Raw genomic sequence first — 27,981 nt, forward strand, 5'->3', positions numbered from 1 at the left:
ATGAGACCTTTTGTTTAAAATATCAAGAGGTTATGCACCGTGGTCTTGAAGGCCCTTTGGCACCGTTTGGCAACAGCCCCTCACTATTTATCAAAAAATTTAACTTTGAACATTCTAATTAATTTTTACATCAAATTAATCACCTTTTATTGTTATTCAAATAAAATAAAATAATTAATTAAAAAAAATCACTTTTCATACTAAACATTTTTATATTTTTCTCACGTCAACCCATTTTTAATACAATTTCTGTCCTCTAAACAGTAATTAGGAATGCTAAACGGACATGCATGCATTAAGATAGCATTGGATACTTCTGAAATTAATCAAACATGCTGCATAGGTTTTGCCCATCTAGATGTGGTAGCACATATATATATATATATATATACATGTTTGGGTGCCTTGAAAGCGGGGGGTCCTTGATAGTCACCGAAGAAAGAAGCCTGATGATCGGGGTTACTGTTGCCCATTTTCCCGGTTACTGGTCTCGCACTCCTCCTCTCATTGGCAATGGGAGCAAAACTTTTCTTGGCTTTTTTCAGGAGCAACAAAATTAAAAAAATGGTTTTAACACAGAGAAATATACATGATTACCGGGAATTTCTCTGTTGCTTTGACTTAAAACGAAGGATAATCAGTATTTCCTGTGTGTATTAGCCTTTCCTCTCTTTTTTTATTCTTTACAATTTAACTTTTCTGTCCCCCCCTCTGTGCACTTTATTCTTTTTAATTCAAAGGGGGGTGGGTAACATCTCACACTTTGTTAATTTTCTCTGCCACCGAAGTTAAAGTCATCAAAAGAAACTGCAACGTGCCCAAAAAAACACAAAAAGGTAAAAGGAAATTATGAATAAAATGCTTCCTTTTTTTTTTTTTTTTTATGGCAGAAATTAATTAAGTTTCAATTATTTCTCAGATTAATCTTAAGAAAATCATCCTGAAATGAATATAAATGGATTATCATGTTAATCCATTCTATGATGAGCCTAGCATTTCTTTTGCCATTTCAATCTGATATTCATATAACACTTTTTTTTTTTTCTTTATCTTCCTTTCTTGCCTCTTCTGCGTCTAAATTGAGATCTTGGCCAGCTGGGCTTCTCTTTCAGTGTCTTTTAAATCCTTGTTTTGGAAAGGATGGGTGCATGCATGTGGCTTAATTAGGCCATGACTTTGGTCTTGTGCAGTCAAATTAATCATAAAAGAAGGTTGGTTACTCCCTAACTAAATAAATCATTAGGGTTCACCAGAAAAATAAATGCAGCTCTCACTAAATTTTCACTGGTTATTTATTTGATTAGACCTTTTTAACTCCACATCATGAAACAAAAAAAATATCATGTTTATTCATCATTTTTTAAATATTTCTGGATTAAAATCTTATTTGGGTTATCGATTCTGAAAATAGATTTTTTTTATTTTTTTTGGAATTTGTTTGTGGTAAACTTTTTAATTTTTTTATATTATTATTCTATTTTTAAAGAGTAATGCTATGATTTTTTATGATTTTTTTTTGAATCCTACGTGTATATATTTTTTTTTTAAATGTAACAACGTACCAATAGAATTAGAAGAACACCAAAAAAAAAAAAAAAAACACTAAGATATTTTAAAATATAATTTATAGCATTACTCTATTTTAAAATAGTTTATTTTTTATTTTATTAAAAATGCGAAATCTTTATTAGAGAAACTAAAAATATTATATGTGCTCCCTCCCCTGCATCCTTAATTAATTTTTTTGTTTTGGATTTTGTTCCTGTTTGTGTATGCCATTAAAAAAAAAAGAAAAAAAAAAATGTCAGATTTTCAAAAACCCAAAACATAAATTTGATTACGGATCAACCAGAGACCGACATCAACCCACCAGTAGTTCGAAAGCAGGAAAGCTGCATGTAGGACAAGTGTTTAGAAATCTCATAAAATAAGAGCAAGGGCAAAAATGTCAAAGATGCCCAACTAGCACCCCCCCCCTCCTAAACAAAGTCTCTAATTTCCGCTAGCCCGGATCTTCCGCGACCTTGTTTCAGACAAATTTTCTTCCCCGCAGAGCCAAAAGTCACTTCTCTCAGTTTTTTTTTTTTTTTTATGTATTACTGTTCTTATATTTATATTTATATATATCTCTCTCCCTCTTAATATCTCTTTCAGTTTCTCTCTCTCTCTCTCTCTCTCTCACAGCATCAAGTAGAGCCCAGGTTCTCTTTAAAACTATTTCGCTCTCCTAGATTCTTTCTCTGTGCAAAGTGAGTGTTGTTTCAGTTTTTGACGCAACTTTGAACTCTGGCGAATGGGTTTTGGTTTGTGTTTGCATGCATTGTGTCGCTAGGAGCTTTTTTATTTTCACTGCAACCTAGTCATTTTACCTTGGACTTTTTTGGGGTTATCAATCTTGTCGAATGGGTTTGGAGTGACTCAGCTTCGTGATTATCGTACGTACTATACTTCGGCTTGGAGTGTGTTTTGGAGCTTGATGAGCAAGTTTTTTGTAACGGCTGGGGTAATTTCGGTTTCGTGGTTAAAGTTGGTTTTATTTTGTTTGTTTGTTTCCTAGGAAAGATTTGTTTTATATGTGAAAATGTTTTGTGTTTGGTTGTTGTTTTTGTTCAGATTTAAGAGGAAGGGAAAAAGAAAGCAAAAGGTTTGTAAAGCAGAAGCAAAATAATGGCTCCAGCGAGTAATTGGTTATCTTTCTCGCTGTCTCCGATGGAAATGCTGAGGTCCTCCGAGTCTCAGTACATCACCTATGAGAGCTCCTCCACTGCCTCTCCTCACTACTTGATCGATAACTTCTATGCAAACGGTAATTAACCAACTTTTTTTTTGTCCTCTCAGTATAACACCCTTTTGGTCCTGTTTGGCTGCTGAGAAACTGTGGGAGAAAGAAGGAAATGTTTTGGTGTTTTTTTCAATTGTTCTTGTGAAAAACTACTTGTTATGAGTTTTGATAGTTTTGTTCATACTGATCTGCAACTAACCGACTAAAAAATCTCACAGTGTCAGCTTAACGCCAGCCAAACTTTTCTGTTTGGTTGCTGAGAGATTTGAGAGAAACAGTGGGTAATACTAATACCGTTTCGAATCATTGTTTTGTGTTCTTTCCTTTTTTCCCGGTTTTCAAAAATTTGAAGGTTCTCACTTCTACAGTTCCTGACATAACTGAACTTTCGAATATGATTACATTTAGGATACTATTCTTTCAGTTCTCTGTAGCGATTAACACAAGTACGAAAGAAAAAAAAAAATCTATGACCCATTTTTCCTATTCCTTTATTTTTTTTCTCAGCAACCAAACGGGTATGGCTGAGTAGACTCAGAGTTCGTGATTCTGAGTTTTCCTTTTACATTTTTCGTGTAGGCTGGACAAATCCCAAGTCCCAAGTGTTCTGCACCGAAGGAGAAGAAAACCAAGCCAAAACAAGCTTAGCAGACTCGTCTATTCTCACCAGCTTCATTGACCCACACAGCCAAAACCATCCGGTTCCAAAGCTAGAAGACTTTCTGGGCGACTCGTCGTCGATGGTCCGGTACTCCGACAGCCAAACGGAGACTCAGGACTCGTCGCTGACCCAAATCTACGACCAGGGCTCAGCCTACTTCAACGAGCAACAAGATCTCAAAGCACTCGCCGGGTTCCAAGCTTTTTCTACGAACTCGGGCTCGGAAGTGGATGACTCGGCGTCAGTCCCTAGGACTCAGCTCGCTTGTGGGGAGTTTGCGGGTCAGTCGATTGAGTCAGCTGGGAGCGAGTTGGGGTTCTCAAACTGTGCCAAGGGGGCTCTGTCTCTTGGGGTCACTCAGAGCTCTGAGAAGGCCGCCATTGTCACGGCTGAGCCTGATAGCACTAAGAAGATAGCTGATACTTTTGGTCAGCGAACTTCAATCTACAGAGGGGTCACCAGGTATTTTTATTATTGGATTTTGTATTTTTTGGGTATTGATTTTGTGGGGTTTGGGAGAAATGTTAAAAGCCACCGATTCGTATTGGGTTTTGATTATTTTTGATGGAGATGTTGTGTACCCCCTCATAGCGAGCAGAAAGCCACAAAACACTCCTTGAGTACTAAAATATGTACAGTAATTTGAATTAAAATACCAAATAGGAAAATCTGGTTAAACCCCATTTGCCATTCCTGAAGATTCTTTGAATTGTCTATTTTTTTTTTTTTTGAATAGAAAAATAAGGTACCTAATATGACTTGTAAAATTTTCTGACTTTTGTTTTTTGTGCATTGATGCAGACACAGGTGGACGGGTAGATATGAAGCGCATCTATGGGACAACAGCTGTAGAAGGGAGGGTCAGGCTAGAAAGGGACGTCAAGGTCCTCTCCTCCCCTCTCTCTCTGTCTCTCTCTGTCTCTCTCTTATTCATATATATATATATATATATATATATATATATATATCTGTGAGAAATTTGCACTGGTATTAATTACTACTGGTTGAGGAGGACGTGAAGCTCCAGTTACACATCTTTCCAACCTGTCTAATATATGATTGACTGATGGTATACATGCACAGATTGTACTACACTGTTCTGAAATTTCTCTTTTCTTTCTTTCTTTCTTTCAATTGATTTGATCGGATGTGCCGCCATTTTTCTCATTTGGTTCTTCATTTGGCTTCGGGTTTCTTTCACTTCTGCGAGGTTGCTGATGCGACCTCCACCCCATCCCCCACCTTCCTCCTGCACAGGACGTGTTGCAGACTTCAATAATGTGTCTGATATCTTCCCAGTTGGCTTTTTAACTTTTGCTTTTGCTTTCATCCTCCACACCTAGCCTGGCTTTGACCACCGCACCCATTTCAAATTTGAACTTAAAATAAAAAAGTGCCCACTGTCGTCGCCGAAATTGATTGAAAGTGGGTCTTTAATGCGCAGGGTTAAAGATTCATTCTCTAAAGGTTGCTAATTCTTTGCTTTGATCAAGTTTGGTTTGTAGGCCCAACTAGTTTTGTTTGGATAAAGCAGGTACATTTTTGGCAATCATGAAACAAAATAAAAAAAGTTTGGGTACTACAACTTTTACCACTAAATCCCTCTATTCATAATTCATAAAATGATTCAGAGAGTTTGGTCGAGAAGCCCTTATAACTAATTAAATTGACGAGACAGATTTATATCTTGTGAAGGAGAGATAATGGCAATCCACTGCAATGGAAAAAGGAATTGAACTCCAGACATATGCTATTGCATGCAAATCACGTTGTTCTTTTTATTAGTTGTTTGTCTAGTAAAATAATCATCAGGCAGAACATTTTGACCATTTTATTAGCTGATGTTGACATTCTATACATTTTGCATGTAACTTTGGATCTTGCATGTGCGGCTGCTGGCTCATCTTTGATTTTGGTCCACAGTATACTTGGGTAAGAGATTTTCCATTTTACTTTTTCTGCATTGGCTATTGAAACTCTATATATTTAATCTAATTCTGGATTAATGAATTCCATAGTGTTAATTTGTTAATTATTACTTATAATTATCTGATGCAAACGATCAGGTGGATATGACAAGGAAGAAAAGGCAGCTAGAGCTTATGATTTGGCAGCACTAAAATACTGGGGTTCCTCTGCAACCACCAACTTCCCTGTAAGATACTCACGTCTAGAACTCAGTTGTTTGCAAACAAACACTCCAAGCACAAAATATTCATTAAAATAAAAAAATTATTTTCATATTTATTTCACGAAACACTTTTTCAAACCACAAACAAAAAAAGGTCTTTCAAAACACATTAACAAATGGTCCATTCGCTTCTCGTTTTTAGGTCTCGAATTATGCCAAAGAAGTGGAAGAGATGAAACATGTGAGCAAGCAAGAATTCATTGCATCTCTAAGAAGGTAAGCATACTAGCACCCGTTACTAATTTTGTCCGTTTAACCTCTTCTTTGGTTAATGGTATAGTTGCTTAATATTTTTCTTCATTTTTTTTTAACCCTCTTTCTTATAGGAAAAGTAGCGGTTTTTCAAGGGGAGCCTCTATATACAGGGGTGTAACAAGGTCTGGACATATATATGCTTTTCTCCTGTGCTTTCCTGCATGTGTTTATTCAATGTGTGCTAACGAGTTTCGTGTATTATTTTGATCTTCCAGGCATCATCAGCAGGGTCGTTGGCAGGCGAGGATAGGCCGAGTTGCCGGAAACAAAGACTTGTATCTTGGAACTTTTGGTAAATATATAAGTTTAATTAACTTCAACTACTTTGTGCCACAAATAGAAGTGATCATCTTGCTTGTTTAAAAACCGACCTATCTAGTCTTAGTGAATTGAATTTGATCAATCCTTTGGAGGCCGCTTTTGATTACTGAGATTTTGTTTTTTGTTCAATGGTGACAGCCACTGAAGAGGAAGCTGCAGAGGCATATGATATTGCAGCCATAAAGTTTAGGGGTGCAAATGCTGTGACAAATTTTGAGATGAACAGGTATGATGTGGAAGCAATTGGCAAGAGTTCTCTACCCATAGGTGGGGCAGCCAAGCGGTTGAAGCTCGAATCGGAGCAAAAACCATCTCTAAGCCACACTCATCATCAGCAACCCCAGTGCAGCAGCGGCAGCAACAGTATCAATTTTGCTGCCATTCAGCCACTCCCTCCAATTTCTTCCATTCCTTGTGGAATCCCAATTGATGCCGCAACGGCATTCTATCATCACCAATTGTTGCAGCACTTTCAACCTAACAACATCATCGGAGGCAGCGCTTCTGAGTCCCCGGGGTCGTCGACTACCGCAACTCCAGTTAATCATATATTTCCGGCAGCAGCAGCTGAGTTTTTCTTGTGGCCTCACCATCACCAGCCCTATTGACATGTGACCTTAATAGTTTTCCCTTCACCTCTCTGATAGATGGTGACAATGCAGCTAACATTACCAGAAGCTCTGACCCCTCACAGTTTCTCTCTGATTCGCCTATTTAACATGGGGCGAGGAGGTTTTTTTTTGTCTGAAGGCTAAAGTTCTAGTTACTGTAGGAAGCTGGATTTTGTAAGTAAACTTATGGCCCTCAATGGTTTACAGTGCTGAGATGGAATACTTTTGGAACAGGGCATCAGTACTAGTTGCAAAAATTTTCTAAGTATTTTCCTTTCTTGTATTATTATGATAATGCCTTTTCATATTCTAATTCATTTTTGAGTTTGTTCGGTTGTTCCTCTTGAATGGTCGTTGGTCAGAGTAGAATCTTATGCTGCTTGAAGTCACTAGATCGTACCTGACGTCTTTGTTTTGTCGCTTTTCTTCTTTTTCCCCCCCAATCTCTGCACTATTTTGGAAGTTGCCATCAATATGATCACCATCAGGGAGGACTTTTCAGAAATTCCCTCTATATATATATATATATATATATATATATATAAATTCTCTTTAAAAGAGAAGTGGACTTTATCTTTATGGGGTGACATGCTTGAGCTGGTTGGCCTGTACTAGATCTGCTGTCGTTTTATCCGACTACATGCTTCTGAGCTTAGAGACCTCTAATGGCTGTCATGGAGGTAGCTGTGTGTATCTTTATAGCTAGCGAGCCAAAAAGAGAAAAGCTTGAGAAGTCTCCATCCTCCAATGGCTTTCTATGGACATCACTTCAACTACAGGGCTATGAGATGATGGAGTCCTTTGTGGTCATCTAACTTGGCCCATTTTCAATCAACCCCTTGCTCTTTCATTTGCTTTATTTGTACATGTTTTTTCGGCCCATTTTACTAAGGGTTTTTTTTTTCCTCACATATTCACCAAGGAGAGGAAAATGAGAAGTTTTGCGTGATTTTCAACCGATTTAACTATTTCTTAAAAATTTTAGATCGGAATTGAGCCATACCCGATTCCTGAAAACATTTTGGAACAAAGTTTTCTCATACAAGGAAAATATATTTTGGACACATCACCTTAGTATATTAGGTTACAACAAAACTTTGTCTAAGATTTTAAGCTAATTTAGATTTATTTATTTTATTTTTTTTGTCTGTAGCGTAATGCTAACTATCATACTGTTGAAATGACATACAAATGAAAATTAGCCCTTTAAGTATTATTTCTTTACGAGGGCATATATGAATGCTGATTTTTAATTTTATATCATCAAATTGTAAGGCACCAGAGAATTTAAAAGATTGTAATTGTAAAAATACTTGGAATTGAATCCTTTTTTTTTTTTTTTTTCTTTTTTCTTTCTGTTTTTGGTTAAGCAAAATGCAAACCTTTGTTGCTGATAGGGTTTATAGTTTTACAAAAAAAGCCAAAATGCCTCATAATTGACTATTTATCTCTTGGTTAAATTATGATTATGAATTCTGATAGAAAATAATCACTGATAATTTAATTTTAAAATAATAACTAAGATAAAAAAAAATCATACACGGTAGAATACTCTTAACACAAATACACGTGGTTCCTATACACCAAAAAAAAAAAAAAAGGAGTAAAAGTAGCGTTTCTCACAAGAGCTTAGCCTTTGGATTATTATTTACTTTTCAGCAAATGAATGACAAGGTCGACTCGAACCAAGCCCAAAGTTCATGGGCCCAAGCGATCCAATCCCTGACGGGCCGCGACGGACCCAGGCTCGACCCTCAAGGCCCCTTCAAAAGCCTCCTTAGCCGCCTCTCTCATCCCCTTACGCTCGTAACACTCTCCCAGCAAACAAAACGCCGTAGCTTTGGTACTTCCTCCCAGCCTCACCGCCTCCACCAGGTCCTCCAAGGCCGAGTCAACCCTTCGCCTCCGATTCGTCGCCAGCTTCAACTCGGCCCTCTTAACCAGCGCGTCCCCACGCTCACTCTCCGCGAGCGACCTCACTCGCGGAGACGACAGTGCTAGGTCCAGCGATCTCAGAGCGGAGCTCTTGTGCCCCATGAGGTCCAGAGCTAGGGCTTTGAGGACGAGTGGTCCCGGATCCTTGGGGGAGAGAGAGAGGGCCTTTTGGGCTTCGAACAGAGCGGACTTTGCGTGGGCCAGGGACTGGGCCGGGTGGGCCACTCGGGCCTGAGCCAGGAGGGTGGACCCGTGGGCGAAGTGGCGGTTGGATTGGAGAGTCGCTCGGTGCCTGGTTCGGAGCTTCCTCAGGGCTTCTCTGGGGAACTTGCGGATCGCGATGAACATTGCTAGGGTTAGGGTTAGGAGCGCCAATTGGAGCACAATCTCTGGTGCCATTCTCTCTCAAGTTCTTTCTCTTTCTAGAATTTGACGGATGGTAGGATTTGATTCTGAAAGGTTTGGAACCAGCATGGACTTTGGAGTTTTTTTTTTTGTAAACCGATCTGGACCGTTCATTTCGAGCACGACAACGTTATCATGGCGGTTGGTCCAACGCCCAAAACTGTAAAAAACTGAGCATTCATAATGGAGGAGCCATATTTTTATGTAAAATAGTTCATCAAAACTCACTTTTATCTAGTTTAGCTAAGTCATTTTAAAATGTCTCTACATCCGATTAGCTATATTTCTATCTATTCTATTAAAATATTATTAAAAGTAAGAAAAGTTTTGGGAAAAAGAGAACATGTGAGAGGAAAAATAGAAAAAAATTTGGAAAAAAGAGAATATGCAGAGAAAAAGTAGGAAAATATTTGGAAAAAGAAAAAACATGTGAGAGAAACAATGAAAAATAAAATAGCTCAATTAAAAAGTGCTGCTACATTTAACTTTTTTTTTAGCTCTTCTAATCAAACATCCATTTTACATTTTTTTTTTTGTTCATCCAATGTAGGAGGTTTTTTAAACATTTGAAGAGTCATTTTAGATAAAAGTAACATTTGGCTTTTCCATTGGGAATGCTTTTGGAACTTTTGAAGATCAAGTTAAATACTAGGTTAAAACTGCTTCCAACTAACATGATTTTTTTTTTTTATGATTAATATATATATATAAGAATTATGTGCTTTAAGAATAAATGTCAATTTAATAAAAGAATTGAAGAAATTATTTTCATCCTAATTTAAAGAAAAACTTTTTGTTAGCTGGCTTTTTGTTCTACTATATGGTGTTTTCTTGGCATTTCAATTGGTATACACTTTGTCATACTATGGCATATTAAATTCCAATTCCATATCATATACCAAAAAGGAGATGCTCAAACCCAACTCATACTTTGGGCCGCTTTTTTGGGTATTCGTTTTTCAAACCCAATTCATATATTTTTCTTCAGCTTTCTTAAATGAATTCGGCCCATCTGGCCTTTTACCGTGATTTTTGAGTGTTCTTATACGGGAAACAAAAACAAGAACAAATCCGTTATAGTTTGCTTCCAATCAAGGCACTGGATTTCCAACTTTGCAAATTGCAATACAAACAGTACCCTATACACAAATTGTCTTTTGTTGGTTGTGCAGAGGTTTTCCATTAGATTGGCGATTTTAAATACGCCGCTATTCACTACTATGCTCTATAAGTTAAGGACAGACAAGTGACAAGAAAGCTACATCATGTTGAGAGATCAGCTGAGGAAATACACTAGCTGGTGAAACTTCCGGCTTCACCCACATATAAAACTGCAGGGCCATACCAATTTACAACATTCACACAGACAAGTAAGCAATAATTAAGGGAACACTCTAGGGCAGATGTTGAGGATTATTCCATCACAAGTTGCCTGTGACGATTGAGGTCATTGAGATAGTTCGTGCAAGTATAGTCTTCCAGGTCACAAGCATTGAAAAGGAGAGATCTCGATGCCGTTGACAACGACTTTTGATTCGGTTCGAGCGGTCCGCCCTCCGCCTTTAGTAACTGCACAACCTGAATGAATGCACCAATTTGCATCAGTAATCAGTAATCATATATATATATATGATTATAGCATCATACCCGGTTCATTTGTGGACGCATGCCGGGTAAATGGTGGATGCACACTGAAGCCGTGTACATGGCACGTCTCATCTCACCAGGATCGTAAGCATGTTCTAGTCGAGGATCTGCTAATTCCTTAACACTACTCGTGTCCAGTAATGGTTTTGCCTATGCATAGCCAAGAAGAAAGAAAGAAGATTATTTCTCATCATCTGCAAATATGTTCGTCAATATTATAACATCAGCAAAAGCATAATACCCAGATGACAAGGCTTTGTCGGCTTGAATCAACAGCACGGCGACCAGTTATGAGCTCCAGCAACAAAACCCCAAAGGCAAATACATCGGTTTTCTCATCAACAATTCCATGCATGAAATATTCAGGAGCCAAATACCTGAAGATCCATAAAAAGATTCGTAAGCCCAGATGATCACTTTTAACCCTTTTGAAGTAATTGAAATGAGAAATGATGCAATATTGTTAACCCGAATGTGCCCTCTATAGGGAAGACAACGTGGTGAGCCCATTTTTCCGGCAGCCACTTTGCGAGTCCAAAATCAGAAATCTGCATGTTAAAGATGAGGTCTGAAAATTCTACTTGTTTCCATTTGAATGCAGAAACTGTGAGCAACAAAAATAGATACCTGAGCATCGTAATCTTGGGTGAGTAATATATTAGAGGCTTTGATGTCTCTGTGAATGATACGCCTATGGCACTTGTGATGGAGATATTGCAATCCTTCCGCTACCCCTGCAGCCACCTTAAACCTTATCTTCCACTCCAGACACTCAGATGAACCTGAAATGATGATGTTGATGTTGATGTCTCTTCATCAGCCAAAAATAAATCCATGATCATTGGTTAACGTACATTTCATTGTTCTTAGTGGGTTCAATTGGGAAATTTCCATCAGTTCAAAATGAACAACACATAACAAAAGAATCAAGAATCAAACAGAGATTGAGACAGCACCAAATAGCAGAGAAGAAAGGCTCCCATGCGGGGAGAATTGAAGGACAAGGTGCAGACCACCATCAATACCAAAACCAAGCAATCGAGCAGCATTGGGGTGGTTTATGTGTGCAATAATCCCAAGCTCTGACAAGAAATCGCTAATTCTATCCTCATCTTTCTTCTCCTTTTTTGTTATCCTTTTTACTGCTACAACTTGACCATCGGACAAGCATCCTTTGTACACCTCTGCATGCCCGCCTTTCCCAATCAAGTTCTCTATCAAAATTTTGTTACAAAAATTAGAATCATATTCCAAAATACTAACCAATAAATAAATATTGACAATTTAACAAGAATTTAATACGTTGCTGATAAACTCAGTATTATTCAATCAACGACTTCTAGGTCTACTGCTGTCGTCCAGTACCATTGATTATAACTAGTCATTAGCCAGAAAACTGTTGCAAACAATGACCAAAATCTGACAAAAAGCTCGTCAACATCGATTATTTAAAGCTACAGCAGGCAACTGCATAAAGTTGACCCCTTCAAAAGTTCAAAAAGAAGAAAAAACCCACAACAAAAGGGTTTACCAAACACCACCTTAATCTTTAATTTCCAAATTCAATAAATATTGGGGAAAAATCTTTGGAAAAAATGAGTGGCTAAAACAAGAGAAAACTTCTTTGGGATAGCAAACAAGATCTTTGCAGAGATGCTTAACTATCAGCAACTTTAACTCTCCAAACCTACTCCAACTTGCTGCCAAAGGTAGTCAACTAGAGCAGGGACCCACCGGCAACCTAAAACACCGGCACGCCTAGGTTTTTCCTAGGTTAGGTACACAGGTCAAGCAGCCAGGTCCCACAATCCGTTTCCTGTTTTCCCATCCAATCAAAATTTGGTCAAAAAGTCGCCTCCCAAAGAAAAGTTTTAGGCGTCTGGTCGCAAATTTTCAGTCAACACTAGTTAGTTGATAGATTCTGCCGGGGTAGTGAACATTCATACACTCAAGCCACAAGCTTTTGACTATAATTACTCTACATTTCCTTCTCCTTAGCCTTAGGAGAGGAGTATCATTATATAAGGTTTCTAAGTAGCGCCCAAAATAAATACAATGGTTTACTTCTTCAAATAAGAAGTAAAAACATCACCCTTTACATTATGTGCCTATTAAATATGTTATAAGAAAAGGGTTGCACAATCTACTTGCTTAGATTAGTCTAAAATGCAGGACACATTTGTTCGGAACAAATAATCCTAATCCTATAACCTATAACCTCATCTCTTAGGTTGTCCAAATTTTCCAACCTAATAACACCTCATTTTATAAATAAGACAAAGTTAGTCCGTGTACTACGGACCGGCTGCCGCTTGATTCGGTATGTGAAAGTTTAAGTGGCTTTTGGCTACAAATATGTTAAAACAAGGATTAAATTTTTCTTTTTTATTAGTCTATAAGCATCAGAAAATGCAGTTTTAGATTTAAAAATTGAATCTACTCTACCTTCTTATTTAAAATTGTTAGCTTGTCGTAATATCAAAACAAATAAACAATTTCTAATTCGATCCAAACTTGACTATAGGATTCTGATTAGGTTAAGAAACTTCAAAGTACATGACACGTCTTGCCAATAGTATTATATATTTAATTGAAATGGACATAAATTGTAAAATTAAAGTTTAAACTTCAGATATTACTTTCAACTCAGAATTTTGAACAATCCATAATCAAACTCTCTAGAATACTTTGAAAAACACAAAATAGGAAAAGAAAGAAAATGTATATTCATACCAGGACTGAAATTATCAGTAGCAGCCGAGAGCTCGGCATAGTCAAAGTTCCTCCACGACGGCTTGGGCATCGAAACCCCTTCGTAATCAATTCCTTCCTCGGCGCACCGAATCCGAGCCAACTTCCATTTCAGGTTCTTCTTCGAAACGTCGTAGCTCGAACCCAGCGACGGGATGGTCGAGAATCTCCTCCTCGATTTCTTCTTCAAGGCCTCGATCACTGACTTCCAGTGCGACCCACTATGGCTCTCTCGGAGTTGAGGAGTCACCGTCGGTTTTTGCAGCGGAGAGACACACGACGAGCTGAAGCTGCTGCTCCCGCTGTGGTCCGAGTCCGGTGTGCCCAGAACAGGTATTTCCAGAACGCCTCTTGGGGACGTGTCGTCGTCGTCTGAAAGTTCCAACTTTTTTATAGCAACATTTGGTTCTTGTTCTGCCTCTGGCTCTGGCTCTTGCTCTGTTTCTATTTCTGGGTTTTCCTCTGTTTCGCCTCTGTTTATCTCTGCGTAAGCCATAATACGAAAGAGCAGCTTCAGCAATGGAAAACCCAGACCCTTCGTTTGGTTCCCGAGAAAACAAAGGGAAAGAAAACTAAACGTTGCTCTTCAACAACCCCAATAGTTATATTAAACACCGTTTCAGTTTCAGAGACTTTTGCTTCCCCACGTTCAAACATAACTAAAATTGGAATTAATACATATATTTTACCTTCAACAGACATGGTTAAGGCGTCCTGGATCTTCTCAGATTTCCCGAAACTCTTGAATCCCTACTTGGTTAAGACCCAGACCACCTATAATCCTGGAAGAAATAACCTCATAAGAAAAAAAAAACAAAAAACAAAAAACCAAAGACTGAAACAAACAAAAATGAACAACCTTCATTACATTCGGGGAGTCCAGAGAGAGGAACAATATGGAGAGAAAGAGAGAGAGAAGATCGTTAAAAATGGTATATCTTTGGGAGGTGGTTATTCTCGGAGGTTTAGATCAAGCGAAAACCAGTTCGAGGGTGCTTGGAATATATGCTATATTTATACACCTTTCCCCGTATTTAGATGTACGCTTGCTTCCCACAGTTATTTTTTTATTTTTCTTTTAAATATTGTTTCTCGTGATGCAATCCTGACCGTTGGTATTTACGTTCGTGATTTTTGCCGCGACTAACGGTTAAAAGCGTTGTCATTAAGCGCGGGAGGAGTGGGGAGGAGGGGTGGGGAATATAACGACCGATGAAAATAAATGAATGTAATATTTTGAAGTTTTCAAGGGCATTTTCGGGATTGAGAAGGAAGATCTTTTTTATGTGATCCAAAATCTTTTTTATTTTATTTTTTAATTTTGTATTTGTGTTTTTGTTTTTCGATGGACATAGGGAATACCCATGTCCGTACCACACGATTGGATGTTTCTTCAACAATTGGATGATGGGACGAATTTCTTCGTAGATTTTCGGGCGAATTCTGCCATTTTGAATTTAGAGGTTTCTATGTTGAGTATTAGTTTGATTTACCAGTTTTAAAATGTATGTTATGATTAAGGGACTATTACCAATAAAACGTTATTTTTACTATTTTCCTTCACCCTTTGTGTTTACCAAACTCCAATTTGTTTTTTTCTTTCTGTTTTTCCTTTTTCCTTTTTTATTTTTTATTTTTTTATTTTTTATCATTATTATTATTATTTTTTTAATTTTAACAAAATTAAAGAATAATATATGATCATGCTGAATAATGAGCGCATGCTAGAAGAAAGCACCACTTGCATATATGAGGTCCTCTAATGAATGATGGACATGAGACAAGGAGGCATCGCATATTACCTGTAATAAAACTGTCTTCTTCTTTAAGAAAGCTTTATGTCTAGCCAAGTTTCGGAGCCTTTGAAGACGAAAACTATAAGCAAGCTCTGAGGATGACGTGTTGCCTAACAACACCATTATTATCCTTCTTTTGGATTCTGATAGGGTGTAATAAGTTGTCTTAATGCAATGTAATAAGACAATTTATGTCCGAGTATGTGGCGCGATTTGACACATGCTTAGACAGTTCGAGCCATCACTTGTTTGAATTGTCTGAACATTTACCTGAATAAATGAGATTATGAGATCCCTAAAAGCATGACTTTTCGGATATTTATCCTTGTACATGCCCCAATGAGTCCTGCTATGCGGTTGCCAAAAGGCAGCCTAGCGTAGGACATATATTAAAAAATAATAATAATAAAAATTTTGTAATTTTTTTTTGTTAATTAAATTTTTATAAGTTAATATTTAATTTTTAATGTCTCAAAACTTGTTTTTTGATTCAAAATTAAAATCTAGGAGTGAAAGGTTAACCATTTAGGGATTGTATCACTCAAAAGGGATTCGATCATCCTAAATTTGGTGCTAATACCTCAAATTTGGTGTTAATACCTCAAATTTAGTGCTAATACTTTAAATTTGGATTTTCCTTTAATATCTTTCTTTTTCAATTTTTTTTTTTTAAAAAAAATTGGCTACGTCAAACTTTGGCAAACGCTGGGAAGACCTCAAGCTGCCGAAAATCTCAACTCTGCTTCAATATTCCATTGGAATTCAAATAATTTTTGGTCAAACGTGGTTTCAGATGATGACTTGTTCTAAACAAAAATATCATGATGTATATTGATTCTTTGAATGCTAATCAGTTTAATTAACTGCTTTCACACAAGAGGATAATGTTTAACTACCATTTATTCAACAACAAAAAAATAAGTTGATAGAAAATAGTAAGACTTAATCATTTAAATAAATATTCTAATAGTATTCATTTTTAATAAATGATTCCTAATAAGTAGAATATTTAATTAAAATCACATAAACTTTGGACTATAATATATATTAAATCATCATTTATTTCAAAAGTTTAAGCCGATAGAAAATAATAGATTTAATAATTTAAATTAATATTATAACAAAAGGAGTTTAGAATACTAAGAGCCTGCTTGGGAGAGCGATTTCAATAAGTCTCATTTTAAAAATTGTGTTTTTAAAATCACTACTTTTTAAAATCGCATAGACGCTTGGTAAAACATGTAAATACTTTTTTTTAAAAATGTTATCAATTGAGTGTTTTGATAACGTTAGCATATAATTACGGTTTCATGGCCAAATAAGTAAATATTGCGCCAAATATTGTTTTAATTGAAATCGTAATTTTGGTTTAAATTTGCACTTTTTTTAAATAAGCACCCCCTAATCAGCTTATAGAAATCGCGAATTTTTTCACAATTTTAAAACTTGCGTTTTTAAAATCGCAATTCCAAATACTCTAAAATTGCAATTTTATTTAAAAATGCAGATTATTTTTTAAAAAACGCACTCCCAAACAAACCCTAAATCATCTATTAATAACTACACACTTGATCTTTGGAAGAAAAGTTCAACAAATGCTTAAATTCTACATTAAAGAAATGACATTTTATCTTCACTTAAATTATACAGTTTTTATTTATTTATTATTTTTTAAAGACCTCGAACAGTAGGAATTTTACCCACTACTCAACTAAAACGCATGTGGCCTATCTCAGCAATAAAAAGGCATATGTTAAATGAATCGACTGTGCCAAGCTTTTTTCTTCCATTTGACTTCAAATATAAAATTAATTATCAAATGTTAAAGGAAGGACAGAAGATAAATTTCCCCAACAACCTAATATTTTGGCACACTTATCACTCGATTAACCAAACATTTCGATCGAAAAAAAAAAAAAAAAAAAAAACCTAGAAATACTACAATTGACGTGGTCGTCAGTTTTAAAACGTGATAAGTTTCACACGTAATATAACAGATTTTACGTAAATTGACACGTCAGTTGACGGAAAGAGCGAGAGACCGACCGAATTTGTAATTAGAGTTGGGTTCCCTTTGACATTGAATTAGTTATGATGATTTGGGCCATCGCAATCAAGAAAGTGGTATAAAATGGAAAGTGGAGAAGAGTTATCAATTAAGTGGGTGAACTAAACCCGTTATGTAGATGACTTCAAACATTTCCAACGCATATAGTCCGAGAACACAAAGCCCACCAACCTCACCAAGCCTCCAAAGGTCACTTCAGTTAGGGAAGTGCGTTTAACTGAATTCTCTTCCACTTTTTTTTTTTTTTAATAATACCAACAAAAAAGGTATCACAATTGCAGATTTCGATGGGCCTCATTGTATTGTTAAAGGGGACCAAAAGAGTGGACCTTTTAACTAAAAAATAATTTAAAACATTTATGAGAATCTCTTTTGTTTTTTAATTTGTTTTTTTAGGGTATCTTTTAACCGTGAAAAAAGTTTTTGGGTGTTTTTTATTTTGAATAGTTTTTTTTAATATAAAATGAAAAAAAAAAAAAAAAAAACTTTTGTCCTCCTCCAAATTGATGTATAGTATAGTAGGACACCAACCGAGAAGAGAGACTGAAATGGGGAAAGATACGTGGGGATGATGGCACTGTTGGGGGTGGTTAAGGTATGCCCCAAAAGATGGATCAGTTGCTCCAACCTAATAATAAACAACCAAAAAATGGGTCGCTAACATTTAGCATACATGTGAGATCATGCATTTGTACAAAATATTTAGTGTTTTTGGACTATTTGTAAGCCCCCACCAAAGTGTACAAAAACATAAAAGCCACATGTGGGTTAAGTGCTTCGGATAAGGCCTGACTGAATCAAATTCTATCTGCAGAGAGAGTGGTTCTTCACTTCTTTGGGCTGCTTTCCCATTTTATAATGAGTAATGGCCAATTCAAAGGTTAGTTAACCCTCTCACATCAATAAATTACATCAATTTGTAAAGAACTTATAATAAAATTATAATACCTCTAATAATACTCTTTCGTAATACATAAAATGATGGCTATTTGTGGGAGTCTTACTTACATTGGTTATGAGTAATTTTTGGTGGGAGTTCATGTACTAGTTGGAAGGTTTTTACTACTAGTTACTTGATTAAGTTTCAAACATAGTATCCAAGTAGGATTAGTGGAGTGCATCTTTTAGAGATCTTTTGTCTATGACAGGCATCAAGCTCCATCAAACTGACTATTTTTTGCACGATTTGCAAATTTGATTTGAATTCAATACGAAATTAGCAAATTACGGTTGAAGGATCTGAATTGTATATAATCGTATATCAACACAAATTGCCACCCCGTCCATCATAGCTAAATTATATAATCTTAGCTCACTTGTATAAGCTTGTGTCTTCCATATATTTTTACTAACTCATTGGATGCCATTCAAGCTCATAGCTGCCTGGTCATCAGGTCATGTAGTTCTCCAACAGGAGCTCTCCCAATGGTTACCATTGAAAAACTTGAAAGGACAATTACTTTCCACCTGCTCGATCTCACAAATATTAATGTAACAAAAGAACATGTCTATTAATTTTGATGGAATTGTGTAAATTGTAATGTTCAAGAGGTCAAACTAACTCTAAACAAGATTTAACAAGATTTCAGGAAAAAAAAAAAAAAAAATCAATAAAATGATAGAGGAAAGTAGATAACTTAAGCCTTCGATGCTTAAGTCGATAAGAAAAATACATGTAACAACTGTGGGTGTTTAAAAATAATGTACCTGAAATGGTTTATTGTCGTTGCACACATAGAGATGGAGTGTCTCTTTCTCATGCATGTTGTTCAGGATAGGGTAGGCCCTTGGTCAAGCATGACATTCGGTTAGTGTTCTCTATGAGATACGACCCTTGTCATGTACCACCCGATAGTACGGTATGGCTCTTAGCTTGGCCAGATAATGAGACCAAATTCTTTGCCTCATACAATCGTAATTGGGTATCAAATTGTGCTATATCTGGTGGCTGTATTAGAGGATTCTTTGCCTTCTGATTTTAGGCCCAGTTGTTCGACCCGAATAGACCCTGTTGGGTCGGGTGTAAAAGGATGAATATTGGTAATTTAAATATCGTATCAACAATTAAAGACACGACTGGCAATTTAAATATTTAATACCAAAGCTATATATGAATAACAAGAAAAAAGTGTTTGTATAATCCGCAGGACCGACTCTCCTCTGATTCGAGGAAATTGGTGGCTTCTCAATAGGAGGGGGGACCCACCTCCTGGCAGGCTGTCTCGAATTTATCATTCATTTTAAAAAGGCTGAAAAACCACTTTAAAAAAAAAAAAAAAAAAAGGATGAAGCATGCAGGCAGTTTATATATTATTTAATTTTAGAGTACGCATAATTAAACATAAAAAGCGCCTGTAGCTCAGTGGATAGAGCGTCTGTTTCCTAAGCAGAAAGTCGTAGGTTCGACCCCTACCTGGCGCGTGCATTGTCAATAAACTATTTTGCCAAAGCAAAGAGCTGTTTTGCATAGCCAGTTAGACACAACACAATGATACAATTAAAAATTGATTTTTTTTTTTTTCCCGATCGCATATGAGCCTTTCTAGTATTCGATTGAATATTATTGAGAATAATTTTTAAATGGAATTGGCACAAAACTAAGTCTTTTATATCTTTTATTAAGATAATAACACGTTAACATGAAACAACAAAAAAGAGTGTTGTGAAAATACTAAATTTTTATCTTTATTTTTTTATTTATTTAAGATTTATCTTTATATTTTGATTTGTTCTTTATTTCGTTTTTTTTTTAAAAAAAATAAAAAAAATTGTAGATAATTGATAGATTTGGTGTTTCCACAACACTTACTTTGTTATTCCATCTTGATGAAAGGTGCAAATGACTTAATTTGTACCAATTCCTTATTGAAAACCAAAGTAATACATTGAACGTAGTGGAATTGACAAAGATTTCCGCCAAATTACAAACCCAATCTATAAAAAATACATATGTTCTTTTACATGTGACAATCACATATTTTTTTAAATTGCAATGAAAAATTTGAAAAAAATTTTATTAGAAAAGCATATGAGAACCACATACTATTTTAAAAACGTGTGTTTTTCACATACAAAGAGATACATGCCAATTACTGACGGGGTTGAAGGAAAACTCTGCCCATAATTCTTATGTTTAGAAGCAAACAATTTTAAATGATAATGCATGGTAAATAAAAGGCCTAACCTATTCTCTTCCTACAATTGGATTGGATTATATTAATCTCTCAGGATATCCTAATCTTCTATGTGGCATATACAACAATATTGTGCAGGATGAGCCCTAAAACTACATATCCGTGTAAAAATAGTGGAAGAAATAGGCAAAAGCAGTGGATAATGTGATAGTGCAATGTGGCACTACAGCATTGGCCAATAATTGTTTGTTTTGCACAAATCCTCTCTCTTTCTTTGGATTAGCGTCACCTCCGACTACCATACGAGAGTAATTGTGATCATCAAATTTGGTTGCAACCGCTACCAAAAGTTTGGTGGTGGTGTTCAATCACCCCTTCTTCTCCTCAGGGGGATGATTGACCATCCATGAGCATGACACTGTTTGAGAGTGACTGTAAGTTGTATGGTCACCTCTTAATTGTTACTATTATTTTGACCTTCAAAAAAATTTAGGTGGCACTCCAGCTTCACGTGGAATCTCACATGAATTTGAGATAGACTAAAATCTAATAAAAATTTTATATTTTGTTCATATAAGTTAATGTGGTAAGATGCTACATCATCCCCTTTTTTTTTTTTTTTTTTTTTTTTTTTTTTTTTTTCTAATGTTAGAATCTAATAAAATCTCTACATTTTGTCCATCAAAATTCTAGGTGGCAAAGTGTCATTTGCCATCAATTTAGGCCATGCACACTTTGTCACTTAAAATTTTGATGAGCAAAATATGAGAATTTTATTAAATTTTGGCCTTTCTCTTTTCTCTAAATAATAATAATAATAATAATAATAATGAAGTGGGAATTTTGTGACGTTGACTTCTATGGGCAAATGTGAAGTTTTTAATTGCTGACGTAACTTAAAGAATACCTTGAGCATTTTCAATAGAAGAACCATATTTTTATGTAAATGACTTCTCAAAACTCACTTTTATCTAGGTTAGCTAAGCCGTTTTTAAATGTTTCTACATCCGATTAGCTATATTTTTATCTATTCTATTAAAATATTATTAAAAGCAATAAAAGTTTTGAGAAAAAGAGAACATGTGAGAGGAAAAATGGGAAAAATTTTGGAAAAAAGAGAACATGTAGAGAAAAAGTAGGAAAAGATTTGAGAAAAAGAAAAAATAGGTGAGAGAAACAATGAAAAATAAAATAGCTCATTTGAAAAGTGCTGCTACATTTAGCTTTTTTTTTTTAGCTCTTCCAATTAAATATCTATTTTACATTTTTTTTTGACTAATTTAATATAAAAAATTTTTTAAACATCTTAAGAGTTATTTTAGATAAAGCTATTCTATTGAGAATGCTCTGCTTTAGTTTTCCTCGTTCTCTCGAGTTAATTACCAAAACGGCAAAACCCGTTCAATATTCCAGTTCTCTGAGAGAGCGAGTCCTTCCGTAGTTAGTGCTCAATTCCCTCCCAAAACGATGGCTCTATTGGGCGACGAGGGTCGCGGCTTCGAGCTGGCCAAAAAGCTAGAGAGTTGCGGGGTGTGGAGCCAGTGGCTGGGCGAGTCAAACCACGCCAACTTCGTCCACTACCTGGCATCGCCTTCCTCGTGGGAGGCCTTCATGCGAGCCGACGAGTCCAAATCTAGGGCTCAGATCCAGCTTCAACTCCGCGCTCGAGCGCTCCTCTTCGACAAGGCCTGCGTCTCCCTCTTCCTCCGCTCCAATCCTTCCTCTTCTTCGTCGCTCGCGTCTTCTTCTCTTGCCGTTTCGAAGCTCAATTCGACTTGTGAGTCTAATCGGATTTTTAGCGTTTTTTGTTTTCTTGGATACTTTGGTTTGTGATTGACGCTATGGTTGCAGATTTGCGATTGCACGGGGACGACGTCTACTTCACGCTGGAGAACACAGCGCAAGATGGGGCTCAACAGCGGGAAGGTGGTGTTTCGTCCAATCCGGCGTCGTCCAAGGTTCCCTTCCACAATTCCATTTATTTCGAATTGCTTTGTTGCATTTGGTTCGCTGAAACTTTCTAAGTTCCCAACGAAATTTAGGGCGACTACGTGAAATTTGGTTCGCTATTCTACTATGGGTAGAGCTGTATTCTTCCCTTAGTAGGAATCAAGCTCAGCCCTACCCCAGTTCACATCGTTTTTGAGCTTCCTTTAGTCGTTTTTCCTATTATATTTTGTCACTTTGGGCTACCTCTAACCCCATTGTTTGCATGCCACTTCTTGTCTTTTTACTCGTTTATCTCAAGTCAACAATTGTGCAGCTATAGCCTCTTCATTTTATGAGAAATTCGTTTTCTTCAAGTTGGATATTTACTGTACTGTAAAGCATACTTGGTCTCTTAGCTTCTCTTTTAAGGGTTATAAAACCTCCAAAGAATCCATTTTATTGATATAGCCCAACTCTGAAATGTTACATATAATGTAATTTGCTTATCATAGAAATTTCTCATTATGGAGCTTACCGTTACAATCCTGATCCAGCATTTGACCTGATTAGTTTTATGAAGGAAACCATATTGCTTGTCTGGAGCATAACTGAGGACCTATTTGTGCATTTGACTTGACTACACAAATTAGGGCATATCATTTAATTATTGTCAAGTTGATGTGAATTGGTGTTGTATGTGTAAATTGTAGGTTGTAGATAACATTCTTTTGCATTTACATTTTACTATTCTCTTAGGGAGTTGTAATGGTTTTTGCTCTCTTTGATTGGGTGTCTTCAGTCTGCCACACCCAGTCTTGGAGACATTTGCTTGTTGGCACAGGGATTTTGGTAGTAGTTGAAAGTGCCTAGCATGGAGACCAGCACCATCAATTTTGATTTGAGGTGTTTGTTTGATTTGAGGTGATTTGAGCTATTGATGGAGACCAGCATCATCAATAGCTCAACAATAGCACCATCAATAAGGCCAGGCATCAATTTTGATTTTGAGTTGAGGGGCATGAAGCTTTGCTCGAATTGAAGGATATTTTTTTTGCTCACTTCATGTTGTTGGATGAAAGGGCTGACCCTATTCCTCATTTTCCTTTTCTTGTTTTTCAAGGTTCTATATATTTTCAGATTTTTCTCTGCTTCTTGGGTATGGTGTTGGATGTTTTGTGTCTACTTGGGTCAAGCTGCCTTGGTGTCTTCTAAAAATTTCTTATTCACATGAAAAGAAAATGCCTTGTTCTTATAGTTGCCATGCCTTTGTCTTACATGTCTACGTACTATTCATAAACTCCATCCTCTTCTAAACTCCAATAGATTATGCGTTTAGGGTCAATTGCATTCCTTGTCCAAGTTGTTAAAGACCATTTGAAGGGTTTTTCATCTTTTCAGACCTTTCAAACTGTAACTTAAACAAAAATGTAATTTTTACGGTCCACCTTAATATGAGGCTAAATTGATTTTCATATGCCATGTCACTATCTTTGCTATTTTCTTAAGGTATTGTCAAACAACTTTATGAAACAGTACAAAGCACACAACAACCATATATTTCCTTCCCATAATGGGATAATATATATATAAAACCTGATGTTGTATGGTTTCATTTTTCTACTATCAACCTCCTTTATTGGACCCCAAGGGTAGCTCAATCAGTTGAGGAACTGAGCTCTATGAAGCGGAAGTCACTAGTTCAAATTTTTTCTTTTCCTCTCTTGGGGTAAAAACAACTATTGACTTCCTTTCATTTAGAGGAGATTACATACCAATGTTTTTGTGTTTTTCATCACAAAAGGTTTAATCGAGCCAAGTCACCTCGAGTATGCATATTCCTAAGCTTCACCCCATGTTGGTGCCATTGTGTTTATTTTAAGACAACTTTGAGCTGGGCTTGAATCATAGACAGGAATAATAAGTCATATGATATTGTGCTTCTGCCATCAACTTATCATATCTTTTGTATCTTCCATGGCACAAGGGCATTTGATTATAGATGGTACTGTACCCTTTTTTTGAACAATTTTCATTGGGTTAGCCAACATATGGACTCAATTGTGCAGATTCAATCAAGGGCAGCTTTTAGCATCGGATCAAGATATGGTGAATCTGAGATTGATAACATACCACAGAGATTCAGGAATGAAGAACTGCCTGAAACATGGTATAATCAGTTTATTGAGAAGTATAGAGCTAGCAAACCCTATAGGTTGTCATCTGGGGACCATGAACCAGAAAAACGTACACCTGAAGAGATGTCTGCTTATCTCAGACTTGTTGAGAAGCATAAGAAAAGGCGCATGGCTATTAAGGAGGATCACTACATGAGCTATGGAAATTCCATGGTGGAAAATGCACCAAACATGTATCCAAATTCTGCTTTAAATGGCAGTAATTTTATTGAAGATGATATACCTTTTTTCCCAGAGACAATGTTTACATTGAACTGTGTGCCTGATAGTGCACTCTCCCCAATAGATAGAGTGGATGAAAACCAGAAAGTGGAGTTTTATGGAGTTCTTGATACCTTGCCTCAAGTTATCACCAGGAGCCCTGTGATGATTGAGAGGCTGGGTATCAGGCCTGAGTACCTTAGCACGGAACACGGAGGAAGCTTATCTCGTGGAAGAGTTGGGTCTGAAGGGAACAGGAAACGTATTGGTCCAGAGCAAGCGTCACAGATGTCTCGAAAGGTAATAGCACGAATGTTGACAAGTGTGGGGTTTGATGGTGCCACGGAAGTTCCAGTGGAAGTCTTCTCTCAGTTGCTGAGCTGTCATGTATGTAAATTAGGCCGAATATTGAAAGTTCTTTCTGATAGTTACAGAAAGCAGTGTTCAGCTACTGAATTAATTAAGATGTTCCTTAAAACATTGGGATATGGGTAAGTTTGATATCTCCTTTACTTTGTGCTATCATAATATAATTGTTATTTTACTTTCATGTTGGTTTTGTTCACTTTCAATTGCAGAGAGATGAGCACAATAAGTTGTATATTAGTTTTCTGTGTTTGTGTCTGCCTATTCCTACATGTGTATATGATCAAACTTATAGTTGCATGGTCTGCTGGTCTTGAATTATGTCTTGGATAAGCATGTTTTGGCTTCATTTTGAAAAATGTTCTAGTTGTTAATTTTGTGACTTCTCTTTTACTTTTTAATATCATGAAACTTTTGTGTAGAATATTCATGGAATTGCAGAGTTTCATGATATTAAATAGTCACAAAATGTACCTCATCAATATTCTACGATATATGTATAAAATATCTTCTGTATTAATAACATCCATTTGCAGAATGATTGCGAGACAATGTAAGGATAATATTGAACCATTTTAAAAAATTTTAGGAGGTTGAAACAATTGATAGTTGAAGAACAAAATTGAAATCAGACACATAATTAGAATCAAAGTGCTATTTTGATTTTTTTGATTTTTTTTTTTTCAGTTGCATATATTAGGGCTTTCAAGAACTCTCTCTCTCTCTCTCTCTCTCTCTCTCTCTCTCACACGCACACACACACACACATCTAATTACTCGCATTGCCTTGCTTATTGATTAGCGGTTCCTAAACCAACTAATTTGGCAAGAGGGCAATTTCATGCCCTGTCTACAAGTACTCCCGTCCGTGTGTACCTTTATATCTCCCACCTTTACAGCAACTTATATCCAATTAATCTAAATTAATTGCAAAAAAGTGAAATGTTTTAAGCTTGGCTGATCTTCTGGCCATAAATGATTGCATAGTCTTTTGAGGCCTTGATTAGACCAATCAAATGGTTTTAAATGGTTTGATATTTAATTGAATAGCTGATAATGTTAAAATAGGTTCAGGGAAAATCAATGTCCAAAAAATCTGTGTTATGCCATTTGGCATAATTTGACAAATGATCTAGTTCTAGTATACAAGTCTGACAGAGTCAAAATATACGGACATTGGTTTGGCTTTGAATTTAATCTTTCACTTCTTTTAGATATAATTTGTTTCAAATTTGTGTGCACTTGTATTTTTCATTAGTAATATCAATGGTTACGCCAATTTTCTAATTTATTCTTACCAAACATATTTCTCTTTTCTCACTAGTAATTTGGGGCCATTGGCGGAGCATGTAAAGGATGGCTCCAGGAATTTTGTACAACAAACTCAGCAGCAGCTTCAGGGAATCCAGCCACAGTTGCAGTCACAGCACCATAGTTCCATCCTACTACCCCAGCAAGTATGTGCATCTACTTTCGATTTCTCTGAATTTTACCTGTGTATTGCTTCGGTTCCTTGTATAATTTGCTGGTTTGTTCATGGAATTGCAAAATTCAGCTAGCTGATGCTAATTTCCAGTTATCTTTGTGTCTATATCAAGTTATGGTGTCTAACCTTTTGACAAACCACAAGCTCTTTTTTTCCTTACCCGGAGATCATTGAAAGAAATGATGTTTCTAAACATTTTTGCACCTGCGGTCCCTTCAGTATTTTCTAAGAACAAGCTTTTTGTGTAGACTAAGTTCAGCGGTGTGGATTCTAGATTTCAGAAAAATCTCCTTCAGTTTTTAGAGTTTCATTGTATCAGTAGATTTTCAATGTTGACATTTGCATGATGTGGTGTTATTATTATTCTTTTTCTCCTAAGTTGACAACATAGTTTGGCATTATTAGTATGCTGATGCCATTTCAATTTTTGACCTACAGATGCCTAGACAAATACATCCACAGATGCAGCAAATTGTTCATCCCCAAAATCTGGCTTTTCAGCAACAGCAGCAGCAGCAGTTGCGAAGACGCCAACCACAATCCACTCCTCGCCCTGGTATGGATACGGAGAAGGACAGACCAATGGTACAAGTTAAGATTGAAGCCCCATCAGAACTACCAATGGATGGCAATGCCTTCAACTCTATCAATGCCAGACATCCCCAGAAGCAGTTCCGGCCGCAACAGATTGCTGCAATGTCGACTCTCCATGCTCAACCTGGGAGTCAATTTAGACAGATGTCTTCCCTTCAAATGCCCCAAATTCAGACACAGTAAGAGAAAACACTAAATAACAATGCTTTCCACTGATGGCCATTAGCATAAGAAATTGTAATTCTTACGAGTTTTCTTGTTTGCGTGCAGGAACATGGGCATTGTTAGAGCGCCACCGGTGAAGGTGGAGGGCTTTCAGGAATTGATGGGTGGGGATGCTTCATCAAAACATGATACCGAGGAAAGTAGGTTGATGTCCCCTTCGAGTAAGTAGCTTTGCGAGCATATGATCATTTAGTGTACACACACACAGACGTGCGGGCTGGTACTTTTTCTGCAATAGTTTGCTCTCTTTTCGCTGCATTATGTATGTAGAGATATGTAGATAGCATTTATTGGTGATGATAAAGTATGTAGTTAGACTCCCTGTAACTCTACCAATTTATCTAATTAATAATGTCCGTCAGCAGCACCTTTTTTCAGTTACATTGGCGTGTTTACTATCCGTTTTAACACCATTACTTCTATCTACA

At 36.5% G+C, this 27,981-nt stretch overlaps 4 protein-coding genes and 1 non-coding gene across 5 annotated transcripts; 3 read left to right on the forward strand and 2 right to left on the reverse strand.

The window, feature by feature from the left end:
* The first annotated feature begins 2,007 nt into the window (after positions 1 to 2,007).
* On the forward strand, positions 2,008 to 7,161 carry AIL7 (AINTEGUMENTA-like 7). The gene is made up of 10 exons (XM_059582524.2): positions 2,008 to 2,503; positions 2,614 to 2,806; positions 3,362 to 3,905; positions 4,245 to 4,327; positions 5,367 to 5,375; positions 5,510 to 5,598; positions 5,777 to 5,850; positions 5,961 to 6,011; positions 6,105 to 6,181; positions 6,349 to 7,161. The coding sequence occupies exons 2-10, from the start codon at positions 2,668 to 2,670 to the stop codon at positions 6,816 to 6,818; spliced, it is 1,536 nt and encodes a 511-aa protein (XP_059438507.1). The 5' UTR covers positions 2,008 to 2,503; positions 2,614 to 2,667; the 3' UTR covers positions 6,819 to 7,161.
* A 1,209-nt stretch (positions 7,162 to 8,370) lies between these two features.
* Positions 8,371 to 9,316, reverse strand: LOC132172290 (Tetratricopeptide repeat (TPR)-like superfamily protein). The gene has a single exon (XM_059583763.2). It carries the CDS (start codon positions 9,153 to 9,155, stop codon positions 8,520 to 8,522), a length of 636 nt encoding a protein of 211 aa, XP_059439746.2. The 5' UTR covers positions 9,156 to 9,316; the 3' UTR covers positions 8,371 to 8,519.
* Positions 9,317 to 10,265: 949 nt separating this feature from the next.
* On the reverse strand, positions 10,266 to 14,553 carry LOC132170542 (Protein kinase superfamily protein). The gene is made up of 9 exons (XM_059581554.2): positions 14,419 to 14,553; positions 14,249 to 14,341; positions 13,542 to 14,042; positions 11,765 to 12,022; positions 11,436 to 11,590; positions 11,277 to 11,356; positions 11,050 to 11,185; positions 10,809 to 10,958; positions 10,266 to 10,739 (listed from the first exon to the last, which is right to left on the reverse strand). Exons 2-9 carry the CDS (start codon positions 14,259 to 14,261, stop codon positions 10,575 to 10,577), a joined length of 1,458 nt encoding a protein of 485 aa, XP_059437537.2. The 5' UTR covers positions 14,262 to 14,341; positions 14,419 to 14,553; the 3' UTR covers positions 10,266 to 10,574.
* Positions 14,554 to 19,771: 5,218 nt separating this feature from the next.
* Positions 19,772 to 19,844, forward strand: TRNAR-CCU (transfer RNA arginine (anticodon CCU)). The gene has a single exon. It is a non-coding gene; the product is annotated as a tRNA-Arg (tRNA).
* A 2,091-nt stretch (positions 19,845 to 21,935) lies between these two features.
* LOC132171067 (transcription initiation factor TFIID subunit) lies at positions 21,936 to 27,934 on the forward strand. The gene is made up of 6 exons (XM_059582283.2): positions 21,936 to 22,334; positions 22,409 to 22,515; positions 24,553 to 25,373; positions 26,573 to 26,705; positions 27,173 to 27,507; positions 27,599 to 27,934. The coding sequence occupies exons 1-6, from the start codon at positions 22,025 to 22,027 to the stop codon at positions 27,720 to 27,722; spliced, it is 1,830 nt and encodes a 609-aa protein (XP_059438266.2). The 5' UTR covers positions 21,936 to 22,024; the 3' UTR covers positions 27,723 to 27,934.
* Positions 27,935 to 27,981: the final 47 nt, after the last annotated feature.

The sequence above is a fragment of the Corylus avellana genome, chromosome 1, assembly GCF_965113065.1.
Source record: "Corylus avellana chromosome 1, dhCorAvel1.hap1.2, whole genome shotgun sequence".
Classification (NCBI taxonomy): domain Eukaryota; kingdom Viridiplantae; phylum Streptophyta; class Magnoliopsida; order Fagales; family Betulaceae; genus Corylus; species Corylus avellana.

Bases quoted from the DNA above. Each gene is read 5' to 3' on its own strand.
- LOC132171067 (XM_059582283.2), top strand. From the start codon at position 22,025: ATGGCTCTATTGGGCGACGAGGGTCGCGGCTTCGAGCTGGCCAAAAAG. The intron at 22,516-24,552 runs GTTCCCTTCCAC...TCAATTGTGCAG, and splicing joins CCAATCCGGCGTCGTCCAAG to ATTCAATCAAGGGCAGCTTT. The intron at 27,508-27,598 runs GTAAGAGAAAAC...GTTTGCGTGCAG, and splicing joins ATGCCCCAAATTCAGACACA to GAACATGGGCATTGTTAGAG.
- LOC132172290 (XM_059583763.2), bottom strand. From the start codon at position 9,155: ATGGCACCAGAGATTGTGCTCCAATTGGCGCTCCTAACCCTAACCCTA.
- AIL7 (XM_059582524.2), top strand. From the start codon at position 2,668: ATGGCTCCAGCGAGTAATTGGTTATCTTTCTCGCTGTCTCCGATGGAA. The intron at 2,807-3,361 runs GTAATTAACCAA...TTTTTCGTGTAG, and splicing joins CGATAACTTCTATGCAAACG to GCTGGACAAATCCCAAGTCC. The intron at 5,599-5,776 runs GTAAGATACTCA...TCTCGTTTTTAG, and splicing joins CTGCAACCACCAACTTCCCT to GTCTCGAATTATGCCAAAGA.
- LOC132170542 (XM_059581554.2), bottom strand. The intron at 12,023-13,541 runs GTATGAATATAC...AAATTTTGATAG, and splicing joins TACTGATAATTTCAGTCCTG to AGAACTTGATTGGGAAAGGC. The intron at 10,740-10,808 runs GTATGATGCTAT...GCATTCATTCAG, and splicing joins TGCGTCCACAAATGAACCGG to GTTGTGCAGTTACTAAAGGC.